Here is a 16930-nt window from a genome sequence, read left to right as displayed (position 1 = left end):
CTTCACCATAACCAGTACCATAATTTTCCATTTTTTTGTTAATGCCAAATTAAACACTTCTTTTGAGCATAGACTTAGTAGACACTCAGTGTTGAAAAATAAAATATATCAAAACAGTGGTATCAACCAAGGCAAATTTCTACATAAGGAAACTAATTTTGCCTTATATCACTATTTCAATAAAGTAGCAAGCATCTGGAAAACAGATGTTTCTTAGAAATGCAAATGCCTTTTGAGATACTTGCTTGGAGACATGCACTGCAGTTTAGATTCCTTGATTAGTTGCACTTTAGTATTGTTTTCCATTAATCATTCTTGATATTCTCAATTACTATTTTTGTAAAATAGGTTAGTGATATTACTACCAAATTTTAGATATCATTTCTAATACATACATGGTTTTAGAAGTTCCAGTTATATTGTTGTGTTATGGGTGATAATTCAAGATGCTAGATAAGTGGAATCTACTGTGATTTGTGTAAGATGTTTATATTTGAGATTTAAGTTTTAGAGTGGAATGTTAAAATAAAAGGATATTGCCCATGCTGTAGCACTCTACTCAGCAGTGGGTGGGAATGGGAGAGCATCAAGAGCTGAATGTGATGAAAGCTGAGAACCTTTGTTGCAAACTGAAGTGGCACAAGGAATCCCAGGTGGCTGCCCTCTGTGAATTTTGGAATGGTGTGATGGATGTCCAAAAATGTGTGGTTACAGTGATACTATACTAAGTCATTTTCAAAAAGAAGCTGGGGACATTAAAAGGAATTGAAATTTAATTTCAAAGGCACTTGGAGGAAGATCAAGTCTAGGAACTACTGGTTCAAAAATATGTTTGAACAGTTTTGCATGGAAGAGCTTTTTTGATGTCCTAGTTTCTTTTACTCTAAAGAACTGCAACAGAAGGGCCAAGATTGGTATGAATTGAAAAAGACTGGGAATGTCTGCATATGGAGACAACAGCAGGAAACACACAGTACAGGCTTCCAGAATGGCCTGTGTTAATGACACCCAGATTAGCAGGTCATCAAGATCCCAACTTGTAGGCCACTTTCCCAAGACACAGATATCTGGAGATAAAGAACAGTGATGCCTTCTGATGACTCACAGGGGTGGGACAGGACTAACAGTACCAATAAGGGGACAAAAAAGTATAACCAAAACCTGTGCGTGGTCAGCAAACAAAGAACACAAATGTGAGAAAGAACTTCATTGCTTTCATTCTTTGACCTCTGCACCACTGCAACAGACCCTGGGCACAAGCATTCTGGGGCCCAGATGTGAGATGGATGGCTTAAGAACCCCCATCTTGGTGCCTAGCCACTGGACCAACTTCTTAGACACACATCTTTTGGTGATTGTGTGTCAGACCATGACAGTGTGAGTGAAACCTGTTCTGTTTCAGTTTCTGTTTAAAATCACATTCTACTTCTGTTAGGTCTCCCAGTACGTTCAGGGCCTTCCAGTACCTAAAGAAGGCCTACCAGAAAGCTGGAGAGGGAGGGACTCTTGTTCATGGAGTGGAGTGATAGGAGTGATGGGGAAATGGCTTTAAACTAAAAGAGGGTAGATTTATAAGGAAGAAATTCTTTACTCAGAGGGCTGTGAGGCACTGCCAGGGTTGCCCACAGAATCTGCAGATGCCCCATGCCTGGAAGTGTTTGTTCAAGGCCAGCTTGGATGAGGCTTTGAGCAACCTGGTCCTTGCCAGGGAGGTGTCCCTGCCTGTGGCAAGGGGGTGGAATTAGATGGTCTTTAGAGATCTTTCCAACCCCAAACATTCCATGGTTGTATGACTGCAGTGATACAGTTTTGCTACATTACTAGGTCATCAGATCACATTGGAAGGAGCAGACAAGCTTTGAGTTCAAAGGCCCTGTCAAACAGCTTCTAAGTAGCATACAGATTTCAACCCAAGAGAAGAAGTTCAAACAAGGAGAATAAGAATATTGTATTTTTGCAGTTCCAAGCATTGTATAAAAGAAACTACAGGTAGGTAAAAAGCAATGTAGAGAGGAGATTTTCTTGCCTAAAAGAACCATGTGCTTCTGAACTTATGGTTTTCATGCTATTTGCTCCTAACTGTTAACTTTCTTCTGGTTCTTCAACAAAATTAATCAGAGGAGGTACAAAAGGAGCAGCTGCAGATACATACGGCTTTCAGCACTTAATACTTAGAAGTATTAAGTTTTAATACTTCTTAATACTTAGAAGTACTAAGTGCTGAAAGCTATTAATATTGATACTTAATATTAATCTAATTAGTTCTAATATCAGAACTTATTATTAATCAATATTAATATTAATCAATATCAATCAAAATTAATATTAATCAATGTTGATTTTAAGTACTAATATTAATCAATGTCATGTTAAAAAAAAAGCATATGCAGCTATTTGTAAAATACTGGGCAGGAGAAAAAAAAAAACATAAGGTGGTGATATACTATTAATTTCCATTTTTTAAATGAGGTAGAATCTTCGCAATTTATAATTTCACTCATTATGAGCTACCTGGTCCTGTAGTAGCAACATATTTGAACTTTCCATCAGATGTCACAAAAGGGCATTGTTCCTCCGTTGTTTGCTATCCAATATTCAAGTGACCTTTTGAGTTATGATCATGAAATTTAGTACACTCATTTCTCCTGATTATGTGGGAAAATCATGTGAAATTTGACATTTATGCTGCAGGTCAGACAAACAGCAGCCTAACAATTCACAAAAACTGACTTTCCACTTTGGATAGAGGCACCCCAGCTGGCACAACTACAAACATCTGAGGTCACCTATTTTCTGGCTAGTCTTAGTAAACACTGCATTCAGATCCTACAAGAAGAGATAAGATTCAAGTGACACAAGTGTGCAGGGGACATGCAGCTGTTCCTTTTCTTCCCCACATATAGTTTTAATACTGAAGGAAACAGACTGAAGAAGATCAGTCCATGACAAAGAATGCCTGTATAAAAGTGAATCCAAAGTAGGTGGAAATTCTGCTGGCAACTGGAAGAAAAGTTAGTCTGCAATTTAGCAGTAGCCCACAATCTTGCTGATGTTATTTTCCCACGGCAGTGTTAGCATGTAAAACATTTTGCTATCTCTGCCTGGACAGAGGACTCCATTTCTTCCTGGCAGCTAATGGCCCCAGCCTCATTTATACATTTATACATTATCCTTATTTATACATTATCCTTATCTTCTTCCACTTGGAAGAGAGCCATACAGTATACCTGTTCACAAGACCACAAGATCTCTGCAAACTCCAGCTAGGACAGAAAGCTACCACATAGCTCCTCGTAAACAGAGACAGCACTAAGGAATAAATCAAGCAAGGCATTTTCAAAACAAATAATCATACTAAATGTACAAACAATCTTTTTTTTTTTTTTTTTTTTTTTTTCAAACTAAAGTAATTCTTGGTCTACAATGCTAAAATACTTGAAATCTGTATTTATCTTAATGAACTATGTAGACCATTGCAGTGGTTTCAGCAACTGCTACATAAATAAGATTTGTGCTGCAGGCTGGAGTGGGAAGCCTGAGAAAGGGACAAAAGGCTATATAACACATAATATACAAAGAAGTAAGTACCCTTACAAGGAATGATCTGTAATACTGGCTGACTGCTATAAAAACAGAACAAAGACTATCAAAAGAAGCAAAACACTAAATTGCTGATGAACAACATTTACAAAATAGAATTCCTAGTTCTTTTGTTCTGTTTAGCAGTATTAAACTTTCCATGTTAAACAATTCTCATGTAATTCAAAACTATATTCAGAGACCAAATAAAATAAAACAGCTTCTAAGAACATAGACAATCAAATTTAGCCCCATCAATTAATACAATACATGTAGCACAGAAAAGGAAGAAACAAAGGAATTTAAGCCAACATGACCAGACAACTTCTGCAAAACCAAGCTTGGCCACAGAAGTTTCAAATTCTGCAGAAACTCAGGTTTTAAGGTCTTTATAATCCATTTTAGTAGAATAAAAGAACAGCTTTGAAAGATGAAGGACTGATTGAATATAAGTTTTGACTGAAAATAGCACGAAGGGGCAAAATCAGAGTTCCTTTTAATCACTTGTTCCAGTGAAAAATCACCTTTACCAGTTAATGCCTATTTCATTTATTATTTTACATTCGATTTACTCAGGTGAACCTAGTGTACCAGTAATAAGCACATATTCAGATGTGCCCAGGGCCCCAGGTCCAATATCTAACATTTGTGATACCATTTTTATTATGTTTCTCCAGAGGAAAAATGTATGGGATTTAACTCATTTTTATTTTAATGCACAGAAGACTCTCCATTATCTGAACTAATGGGGTCTGGGATATCCCATTTAATACAGACAGCACAAGAAGTATACACAGTCAGACTGAGCCCAGTAAAATTCATTAGGTATTCATGGTCTCAGTGCCAATCCAGATGGAGTTAAGCTGCATTCTTTACAGCCATCTAAGCATTTCTGCACTGCACTTGCTTAAATCAGGCACAGCATTACAAACCCAGGAACCAAGTAAGGTTTACCATTGCACCGAGCCTCAAAGGCTTTCTGAGTCGCTGGACACCATGCTAAGGACCCATCCAAATGCTCATACTTCAGGCCAGCTTGACAGATTCTACACTGATGTAACAAATCTTACTGAATCAAAGTGAAATCCATATTCAATTAGTTTAATGTATGCATAGATTTCCCACATGTACAATGCCAGAAGCATACTGCAGAGATGGCCAATTTGGTTCTGTAGAAAGGAGGGCTGGATCCATACAATTTACTAACATGCACTCCACACACTGCAAAATCAGTTAGCATACTTCTGGATGACAGAGGATTCTTGACAAAGTATACTATGTTTTTGCCATGTTGCATACACATTTATAAATTCAACACACACAAGCTAACACATTATGGAGGCTTTGTATCAGGGACAAGGATTAATTTGCAATCTTGATAATTCTTTCATGGACAGCAAAGTTAACAGCACATTTATCTTCCCCTCTTTAGGGAAGCAAACATAATATTTTCCCTCCAATTCCAGCTCTTTTCTGTGGCCTGAATAAATTCTTCTCATACCAGAATTCTGACTCAGTGATTTGACATGCAAGTTACCTGATAGTTTTCCAAACATCAAAGCCATCCAAAGGCTTAGTGCCATTGGTATGTCCTCCAGCAAGGTGCACCAGTGTTGGCAGCCAGTCAGAGATATGTATTAGTTCATGACTTTCTACACCTGTTTGTTTCAGTAGAGGACTTGCAACAAAGCCTACTCCTCTCACTCCTCCTTCCCAGAGAGTCCATTTTCTTCCTCTGAGTGGCCAGTTATTTCCACCTGCCATAGTCTGTCCTCCATTATCTGAAAAACAAGTAAGTGTAAGGAATCAATGGTAAGAAAGAAACAGAACAATCCTCCCCACAACATTTATTCACCCATGTGAAAAATATATTTTCACAATGTAGACATGACATGCAACTACTTGCATAGAGCTGTTAGGTGTTAATACAATGTACTACATATCCAGAACGTGTTACAAACTAAGTTAGTTCTTGCAAGAATCTTGCAAATTACCTCAATTAAAAGTTATTACTGGGCAAAAATGATACCATACTACAAAGCAATGATTTAGAAAGGTATTGTTAACAACAACTGTTGATCATTAGACGTCTCAAGCTTCCGGAGCTATGGACTTAAAGAAAATTAATTCCAACTACTTTCAAGACCATAGGAAGAGTTGCTATCATCATTAGTACTCAGACTACACTATTATTCTGTTTTCTGAAGCAGTTACACTTTAAATGGAAAACTGTTATTCCAGTATCAGGACAATAAATGTACTCATAGTCTAGTACTAATTTTCTCAGTTTTTTCTGTTTGATGTCACACAAAACAGATGATTTCACAGGCAAAAGGAGAAAACTTGAGAATACTTGAAATAGTTGAAGCAATTTGGAAATATGCTGAATCTGTTGTGTTTGGTGAGAACAAAATGCAAGATGGTTATAGAAAAAGTTGAACTTTGACTACAGTAACACAGAAATATCTACATGAGTTAGAGATAGCTCATGTAACTTTTTAAACTCTTTCCTGACCAATCTTCTACACTTAGAAAAATGTCCAGATTCCTAAAATTGACAGAATTCATGACACTTTGAAGTTACTTTTACTACTATTGTGTTGTATAGCTGTTCTTGTTTTTATCTGCTTTAATGATTTCAGAAGAGTAATTGATAGCAATCCTTGTAAGCATGATTTTTCTGTATTTTAGTAAGTTTAAAGTTACTTTTCATAGTAGTCATTGAACATTCAGTAAAATCTGTCACGTTTCTGTTTTAAGCATTTTCTAATTAAAAAGCTGGATTTTGAGGTAAGAAACAGGAAGCTCATGTCCAATAGATTACAGAAAAACTTTACTGTAACTGCAATACAGTCAAATGATCTCCCTTCTGTTTTATTAATTAAGGACCAGTGTAAACCCCTACTGTGAACATCCTTCTACTGAGAGACTCTTTTTGTTCTGCTAATGAATAATGTAGTGGAAGATTTTCAAAGGTGGAAGCCTAAACTAAATGAAACGCATGGGGAAAAAATAGCATGATCTGAAAAGTGCAGTGCTTTGTGGGCCAATTATCTTCCAGCAGGGCTGCTTATACATGCAGCACTCTTGGGTTAAAAAATAAATAAATCAAGAGTTTTACTGTTTATAGTATGAAATACATGCAACCCAATACTAGCTACCAATAATTCTTACACAAAGATGTTGAGCGCTGAGATCTGAGAATTTAAACAGTTGTCAGAGACAAAGAAGACATCAGTTCAACAGTTCCTTTTACTCTTAGTGTAAACAGGAATTCCTGTTGGGAATACTCAGGGAACAGAGCTTTCAGTAGCTCTTAACCTTTGGTGGTATTACAGTAAAAGGTATCAGTAGCTACACAATTTTAGAACTTAGGACATACTGTGGAATCAAATCTTCAGTATATTAAGTATTTTCTTTGTATGACGGGTTACTTACTATCTCTAGCTGCTTAATGCTAGTATTCAGGATTATAGAAACTAGCATATCAACAACAAAGTAGCAAGGAAATTATAGAAGTAGAATGTCGTACTGAAGAATGGAGAGAGAAAAGGGTACCTTTCCTGGTTTACAGTCAAATCTTTATTGTTGCTTTTTTTTTTTTTTTTTTTTTTTTCCTGAGACATTACTATCTGTTGTTTAATTAAGACATGCACATTATGCCAGTTTAATTCTGTCATAAAATCCCTGAGACAAGGGTTCTATCTAACATATATCCATAAGTAAAGACTTATATGCAATGTCAGATGTAGTACATAAGATTGAAAAAAGGGGGGGGGGGAGTGGGGAGGGGAGGAACACGACGACAATATTTTCTTGTTTTGATAGCTTACCTGATATGTAAATGGAAAAACAACAACATATAAAACAAGCTTCACCCCACTTGTTTTCACATTTCTAACTTACTACTTCCCTCTCCCTAAGGAATGAGTATTCAAGAATTACTTTCTGATTCAGTTCTCTACCTAGTTATCAAGAAAGTTTTGAAGGAAGGGAAAGGATGGTTTCTGTTTTGATTCTTGAAGTTCCCTTTCTAGTTAAGCAGAACAGAGTTGATGTGCCACTGACAGTTTATACATAAATAATATCGTTTTTCAAAGTTAGATATGTCTGTTTCTGTATGGTTTGAAATACTATCTGGGACTTCAAATATCAACAGTACATTAAAGAGTAGAAAGTTTCATCATACAAAAAGATAATAGTCAAGTCTGTATTGATGAAATACTAAGCCAAATAGTAGATAATAAAGGCAGGGGAAGGTAATAAAAAAGGGGCCAAAAACTGAGCACAGTACTCAAGGGGTGGTCCCAATACAAATATCCTTCCTCTAATGTAACACCTGTGGATGCTATCTTACTAATAATTTATCCATTGATGCTATTGCACAAAGTTTGCAGAAAGCCAATGGAGAAGTTCAAGATTAAAATATCATTGATATCATTGATCAATATCATTGATTAAATGAAAGAACTATTTCATTCTAAGACACTAAGACAGATTTTCCGTCTCAGGAATTTCTTCAGCCACCAGCTGCTGAAGATTAGAAAAAAATCACAAAGTTTTTGGTGAAGGACAGCAATGACAAGTTCTAACACTTTCCTAGGCACATGCTACCAGATATTGCTGCAGTGAGGGGATACATGTTTAGATAGATCCTCTGTGGGTGTACAGACATCCTCATATTCTCCCAAATAAGCCACTCCTTACTAACTCTTCATGACGTTTTATCAAAGTATCTTGAATGTGCAATACACTCAGAAGTCCATACAGAAAATTCCAGTCATTTACAACACAGGCAATATCCATGTAGGTAACAGACAAATAGGATCATTGTTGCTTCAAGTTCTACACCAGAACAATAACCAATTATAAACCCACTTCAAAACAACATTTCCTCAATGATTTATCAACCATTTTTGCAACTGTTTCTCTCCATGACTCATCCTAATACATTACCTCAGCAGTCTCTAGAGCAAAGCTTTTGGAATCAAGCTACCTAAAGCTAGAGGCCCTGATTTGTAACATTTCTTATTATTAAAACTTCAGCCTTGCTACTTCAGCTGAAAACACAAGCCTCCCCCAAGCATGATATTTCAATTGTCTCTTTCCTGGAGACAAACATCAAGTAGAATTTAATTAAATATAATAGCAAAATAGTCTGGAAAATGTAGTGTGCATATTTTTCCTATCTGTAAGAATAACTTTAATAATTACATCTGTATAATTTAGACTTCAGTAGTACCCACAACATATTAAGTGCATTATAAAAATCATAAAACAAACCAGCTCCTGTTCATAAAGAAAGGATGAAAGGGGAGAGAATAAGGCTATAATTAGAAATGGTGGTACTTGGCATAAGCATTACCTAACTAATTTATTCAGTTTTGTTTGTTTTCTTAAATGGAAGCATCATACATTTTTAATGAGCTTTGTTGTTGGCTTAGTTTGGCTTGGTTTGATAGGTGTTTAGCTACTTTTATTTTCTCTTGGTATTTTTATCAATTCCATCATTCTGTGTTATTTTAAGAAAAGGGTACCTGAGATGTTCTTTTTCATTCTGACAGGATTTTCTTCTGTAAACTGAAATTCGAGGCATATTTGCCAGCATAAATGGCAAAACCAGAACCATTTATGGTGGTGTATTTGCCAGCACAAATGGCAAAGCAAGGTCAGAAACAAAACCAACACCACCACCACACACACACAAAATAAAAATAAAATAATAATAAAAAAAGATCCTAGCTACTTTTAAAGGTTGGTTTGATCAAGGTAGTGCATCCTTGAATTAACATCAGCCTTTCTGACTATGGAGAAATCGGTATAAACTAGTAAAAAACACCAGTGTTGCACTGATTTGGGAAGAGATGTCATTCCTGCTGAGTAAGAGAAAGAAAAAAAAAAAATAAAAAGAAAAGGAAATGTATTTAGAGCTCTAAGTACTGGTGAGAGAGCCTACAACTCTTAGATCTGAGGGAACCATGTAGTGACATACATGTACGTAATAGGGCAGTAGATATTTCTGAGGATGAGGAATTGGACAAAAGTTAGAGCCCCTGTGTATAAAAGCTACACACATCTCTAGTATCATTCTCTGCCAATGTGTATGTCTCTTGTGAGTAGCACAGCTGTCTTTTAATTTTGTGTTGTCCTTCAGTATTCAAAGACAGGAATCTGACAGGATCTGAATCCCTCTTCCAAAAGAATTGCCACATCAAACAATCTCAGTGGAACTGACTAACAAAATTAGTAGGTCTAAAATGCCTCAAACCAACACGACGCCCCCAAACCAAAAGCAACAAGCAACAACACATTTTGTTAGTTTTTCCATAAGAATGTATCTTTGGGGCATGTGTCCTGATAAAAGGGATTGATATAAAGCTCTACAGATGAAATTGCTTTTGCAGATGAAATAATTTTACACAGTACTCTAACATCCTGAATACATTTTAAGTCTTGGAGAACTTCTGCCATCCATTTTGACAAAAATAGCTGGAAAAAATATTCTTTGCTTTTAAGCCTGGTAACTAATTTGCCTTCAAAATTTGCCTTCAAAAAATTAATTTCACATAGGACTGTTTTTACTTTTTTCCCTCATACTCCTACTTACACCTAATCGCTGTCTCCCCCCTTTTAAGTCAATACATTGCTGTTCAAATTAAAAAACGTTAATGGACTGAGTTGAAACAACAAAAATCCATAGTACCTTCCTCCCAAAAGATTTTAGATGAAAACAGAACATATTTCTCACATAGAAAAATCAGAGAATATAATCTATATTGAAATATTGTATATTGTATGTCAAAAGACAGCTGTCTTTCAAAATATCGTAGGTTTTGTAAAAGCAATGAAGAGGATTATGAAGAGGATTTTTTTTAAATATAAACCATAAGCAAACAAAGTTTGTGCATCTTGACTATACCTTTAAAAAATGAAGTCCAATGTTTTCTCTTCACAAACATCTGCTTTTGTTATTAATATTCACTGTCATATACATGAGAAAGAATTTAATTTGTTAAATCTGTAATTTGTAAACTGTCAAAGATGTTTTGCAGGAGTTCTTTAAGGAATCAATAAACAAAGCTAAACAGAGGGGCCATTCTGTTTCTCCCAAACTCTTCTCTGAAGAGTTGCCAGCTGCCAAACATTCTGACTAGTGCACTATATATATGCAGTGGTGTGGGATGTATGCAACTAGTAAACAGCTTAATGAATATAACCTCTTTGAAGAAGAGCTTGATAATAAGGAACAGGAAAAAAATAATTCTGAGAGCAATAACTAATGAAGCATGTATGGATTCCAGTCTTTGTATTGACTCACTTTTTCACTGAATTAGTCTGTAACTGCAGCAACAGCCTACTTCATACTATGAAGACAATCTACATAGGCAACAGATAATAAGAACTCTGTGAAAAACTTCATTCATTATTTACCCATCCTCAGACAATGGAAAAATTGAAAATGGCAAGAGTGCTGACATCAGAACGAACCCTGACCGAGGGTCTTCCCAGGATCATAAATCTCATTTTGCATTCCTTGCAAAGTTAATTTACCAGTTGCTATTGAATTCAGAGGCAATATTAATAACATTAATTGTTTTACCAAGACTTCACATATCAACGGGTTCCGAAGTCATGGTTGAGAAAGGAGTTCAAATGGAAGCAATTTTGTAATAATACATAATGCCAGTTTGGGGACTTCGTTTTGTTTTAAGAAAAAAAAAAAGCTTATCCTCACCTAGTCATGTACACAGAAATCATTATTGACTACGTGGTAAAATTAAATGCTTACTTAAAAAAACTATGAAAAGATCTTTGTTTTATTTTTGGATGGTGTGAAAACTCCATAAGAACATCTTCCAAAGCACATTTTAGCATGATCAGCCCATGGACTTTTTTCCGCACATGGCCCAGTGGTCCAAATGATTACCCTTCTATGACTTTTACTACCACTTTTTTACTTGCACACAGTCTTAGCAGCTTCTGCTAATTGTGTTGCCTCAAATTAATACTGTAGAATAGAGGTACAAATAAACTAGGAACTGGTCTTCACTTTTAAAGATTTCCCTTATCCTTTGTCAGTTTTTCTGTAGGACTTAAGTGACTAAATTAAAAATTATAAATAATACAGAAAATAATTTTGCTTTGTTTTGTGTATTATTCAAAAACAACTACATGCCTTGTTGTATAGCAACATATTTTTCCACCAACAGACTAGATCTTGTTTCAACTGTGCTATATCTTTATCAGTGATCTGGACAAGGGGATCAAGTACACCCTCCATAAATTCACAGAGGACACAAGGATAGGAGCACATGCTGATCTGTTTGAGGACAGGAGGGCTGTGCAGAGGGATCTGGATGGGCTGAACTGATGGGCCTAGGCCAACTGAAAAACATAATCACACAACAACTTTCAGTACAACATTGCACTAAGACAAGCTTTTCTGGACTGTTTAGTACTGTATGTCTCAGTACAACAAGTTCTGCAAAAATAAATTTTAGCAATAAGCAACAAAAGAATAAAGCTGTTTGATAACTCAGAATATGGACATGCAAAATATTTTATGATCAGAATGTTGTTAAATTTAAGTACATATCCAATTAGAAAAAATGCATTTACATATCCAGAAGTTTAGCAGACCTATATGCATATGTGCTTACACAAAAAATAACCAATGAACATTTTAACAAAGTATTCGATAAGGAGTCAATAAAAAAAATAATAAAAAAATCAAGTGATGTGTGCCAAGAAAGTCTTTTGACTATGTAACCACTTTATTATCCTATTCAAATCCCAGCACAAAGAAAGCATTTTAAGTTATGTATCTACATTAAGGGCAAAGTAAGAGAAAATCTAAGCACCAAGGATATTATATATGTAATTAGATACCACAAATGTATTCACATCTAATCATTTATCAAGTACTGTTGCAATTAGAGTCTATAAAGAGGAGATCTAGCCTTACTTTTCTGGCTCTCAGTAACAGACATCTAGATCCCCTTCTTTCCTGAAAACTGTTACAAAATACTAGTAAAATGCTCTTGCTGTACATACAGTACTTTTCAAAACCAGCATTCACATGCTGCATTTTTTTTTTTCTGTTTTTCACCTGTGCTTAACCTCCAACATTTTTCAACCACTGAATTTTCTGAAGCTGTAAGAGAAAACTCCCATACCCTGAAATTTCTCCTCATGGGCCCCTGCAGTAAGCTGATCTAGCACACATCTGTCTAATACATAAACCATGCCAAGCTCTGTTTGAAAGGCTTGTCTAAAGCCATGCAATATTTTAAAATTGAGTAAAGACCAGGAAAAAAAAAAAAAAGAACACAACTCTGTTTAATTTTATAATGCAGCCTTGGACAGTTCAATACATTATCAAATTAAAACATCTTCAAAATAAAGAGAAAAGGGAATCTTTTAAGTGTCTGCTACTCCTGCAACTAAAGTCTGCTGACACACTAAAGCCATCACTTGCACATAATCTAGCATGAAATATGTGCACAGAATGTTTGAAGGGGAAATATGGTCAATATTAATTTATAGTACTTACTCCAGTTTCTTGCTTTTGATTAACTAATTGCTTTGTGAAGACAAGAGAAGAAATAAAGTTGTTTCTCTTTACTAAAAGGAACAATGGAGACCCTCTCATATGATCTCTCTTTTCATTTAAAATAAGGGGGTAATTTAACTTAGAAAAATGTTTAAATTCACATTTCATTTTCAAGCACACCCACCTCTCTTCCTACCAAGTAGGATAGAGATATTCATATGGTAGACAGAAACGCCTCCATAAAAGGAGGACTAGAGAGGACTGATAAATGACTGGGAGTATGCTAGGAAGCACCAAATTCCAAGCATTAAGACTTGTAGGTGCCAGAAACTGTCCAATAGCTGGCAACATATAGGTGTTTTTATTCAGTAAAAGCATTCGGAAGTTTATTTTGAATATATTTGTGGTTTTTTTCCTCTGCTTCTGGAAGCAGTGTGAACTCTTACAACAAGTCTAGTGCTGTTATCCAAACAACGTAACGGATCTAATTAGGACACATTTATAGCAGCTTTTGGAGGAAAAAAGCAGGAAGTCCAGCAACTGTTACTGTACTTACAGACAGCTCCAAACAGCCAAAACTAATGCATCTATACTTCCAGATGTATGGAAAATGCCTGACCTGAGGCCTGATGGTTTTGTGCTTCAAGTTGCAGCTGTAAGGTAAGAGAAGATGAGCAAACTCTAACATGTGAGGACAGGAGATGGCATAAAACTGGTTTTGCATCTATGGCTGATCAGTCATGTACAACAGATTTCCCTGACTTCAGATGCAGCAAGAGCTTTAAGATGTGTATGGACTTCAGGGAAGAGTGCTAACCTTAGAGGATCATTGTTTCACTTTTTCCCTAATTCTTCTCTCTCTCTCTCTCTTTTTTCTTTTTTTTTTTTTTTTTTTTTTTTTTTTTTTTTTTTTTTTTGTGGTGGGGGTGGGGGGAAAAGAGAGAGGGGGGTGGGGGAATGGATGAGGGCAGACAGGAATACTACCTTGACATAACACCTTTTTTTTTTTTTTTCTTTAAAAAGGAAAAAGAAAAAATCACTTCCAGGGATATGGAGCTGTCAAAGCTTACAATTACATGCAAACAGCAGAGACAAATGAACTAATCTACATACATTAAAGCCTCATGCTTATATCCAGAATCTGCTTCTTCCATCATAATATCCTGTATCCCCCTTTTCCTCTGTGTTTACTTGAGGAGGACTGCTAGGATTGCACTTTGTCACTTATCTCACACAAAATAAACAGAGCAATCTGGAGCTAATTTAAGTGGTTTAGCGTATCAGGATACAGCTGGGAAAGATTTTAAGAGAAAGGCTCCAGATGAACAATAGCAGTGTGCAACCGAGCAGCAGTGAGCACAGGAAGGCTGTGCAGACAGGCTGGCAGACAGCTGTCAGCCATTCCAATAACAATTCCTGCAGCCAATGTTAACTGGTCAGTGTCGAAACTCCCCAGCCAGCCCAGAAACAGCCACAACCAAAACAGGGAATTAGGAAGTTCACCCATAACAACAGGAGTGTCAGGGCCACAATTCAGTGTCACGAGCATTTCAGTTGTTCCTCGCTTGTCTAGCAATAGCACAACACTGCCTATGTGTCTATGTTTTTTATATTTCATCTGCTATGAGCCAGATGTCTTTTTTTTTCTTTTCCTTTTTAATATTAAGTGTAGACACATGCACTGCTTTTACACATTGCAAGCTATGACTTGATTCATGCAATTGGACACATTTGCATCTGTTTTTCACATCACTTTTTCTTGAGAGGAGTGACTTGAGTTCTTAATCACTTGGGGCTGTAGCTATACCCAGGAAATCCTGGCACAGTTCACAAGCAAAAAGAAACACACATCTGCTGTCATACGAACATAAAAATGAAATAGAACTCTTTTGTTATTACCTGCCACACTGGACATATGAAAAAAGAGCAGCAAGTACCTTCACAAGTGTATTTGTCCCTAGGCTCAATCCAAGCACATAAAACACAAAAATTGAAATTCCATATGACAATTCTCCCAACCAAATAACAGAACAAAATTATAAAGTTGAGAAAAATCTTTATAACACTAGTCTTAAACTTCAAGGAAAAAAAAATATTAATTACTTTGTGATCTGTTGTAACCATTTTGTCTCCTGTACACTTCCATTCTCCTAGAGATGACAATGAAATGAAATGAAACCCGTAAGATATTCAGTACCCACTGACAAGGTGGAAAATGCGTCGGTCTTATATAGGTACGTTCAGCAATGTCTAAGGCAATGTCTACTGCCCATTCACCAATGTTCCAAAAGCTACCTTGCCTTTTGCTAAGTGCAATCCAGCTAATGGGAGGAAAGGGCTTTGTCACCATGCTACTTTAACAAATAAGAAAGACAGATAATGAAGAAAAAATTAAGTTTACATAAATAAATAAATGAATATCTTTCCCTTCAATGATCTAAGCAACATTATTAATCAGCTTTCAAAAATCTGAGTTTTTCTGCAATGGATATTTTTAGGATGGGGAAATGGCAGACAACGCTCTTGCTGAATGAACTTCAAAGTAAGTTTTACTTGGTATTAATTTCTTTATCTCCGCTGCATGACAGTAATAATGGCTGAGTAGCATACTGCCAAATCTAAAAAACAAGATGTTAAGCTGGCTAAAACTGAATATATTTTCTCCAAATAAACAGAAAAACCTAGTGTGTGTGTTTTCTTTTTTTTTTTTCCAGTAGTACATGTAATATTCTTCTTCCCCTTCTTAATTTTGTCACATCAAAGTGACATTTAACTGAGTGATGAGAAAAAGCCCTTAAATTCATTTTTTTTGGTTTCATAGAAGTTATTGTAATCAGAATTTATGATTTTTTTTCCAGTTGCATGCTAAGACATGCCTTTTTCTAATTGATCCCATTGTCTGAATCACTGAAACATGCTTGCGAGACACGATGGTAGGTTCAGTAAGATAACCAGCAATTTCCTCTTGGCATGATCCAACCTTTCTCCAGCATTATCATCCTTGAATTTTCTGCCACTTTTGATCATATTTCCTGAATCCTGAAGCTGTGGAATCTCTCCTTTTGCAATTCTCTGGCATTACAGACCACTTTCAGTCCTCAGATACACACATAGAATGCTCAGCAGTTTCAAGAGGGAGCTGTTCATATCTACAGCAGAAAAACAGTAGGCTTCGAATAAATAGTCAAATTGTATATATTGCTCTTGGTAGGCACTTTGTTTTTGATGTTTTCATGTCTACATGTCAGTAATGATCTTTCCTTGGAAATTTTATCCTTGAAATTCTATCCTTTGCAGGATAACAGGTTTGCTATTCCATTCCTGATAGTGGGAAATAAATAGACAAATCCATAATGCACTGACAGATTCTTCTGCTCAAAGACATTATTTCACTATATACAGAGCTTTGGCCTTGGGTGTCTCAGTGTTTCCCAGTACACGCATACTTCAGAAGTTAGCTATTCCTTCCATTTTCAGAAAAGTCCTCACATTCTTTTCTCTGCAAATTCCTTATCTACTGTTGTGAGATTAAAGCGATAAAGCATATCCACTTTATGGTTCAGTCTATGCTTGCAAAAGGAGTCTATCTGCTTTTGCTTATCATCCCTAATCCCACCAACACTCAGAATTCATCATTTCTTTCATATTTACTCCAAACTACTCACAGGTTCTGTCATCCATCTGCTCAATCCAAAGCTGCATTAGCAAAAATCTACCATTTCATCAAATGAGCAGATTTACCATAAATAAGGGTGAGATGAGCAGGGATGATGGCATCCTGTGTAATGAGCTCCCCTG

At 36.0% G+C, this 16930-nt stretch overlaps 1 protein-coding gene across 2 annotated transcripts in view; it reads right to left on the bottom strand.

The window, feature by feature from the left end:
* ARSB (arylsulfatase B) overlaps positions 1–16930 on the bottom strand; it is a 64724-nt gene that overhangs the window by 27526 nt on the left and 20268 nt on the right. For both annotated transcript variants that reach the window (XM_084503240.1, XM_084503239.1), the window contains exon 5: positions 5117–5360. In XM_084503240.1, the coding sequence (XP_084359366.1) occupies positions 5117–5360 (244 nt within the window). The remainder of the gene's footprint in view (positions 1–5116; positions 5361–16930) is intronic.

This window comes from Aythya ferina (genome assembly GCF_964211825.1).
Source record: "Aythya ferina genome assembly, chromosome: Z".
Classification (NCBI taxonomy): domain Eukaryota; kingdom Metazoa; phylum Chordata; class Aves; order Anseriformes; family Anatidae; genus Aythya; species Aythya ferina.
This window is presented reverse-complemented; position numbering and strand designations above follow the sequence as displayed.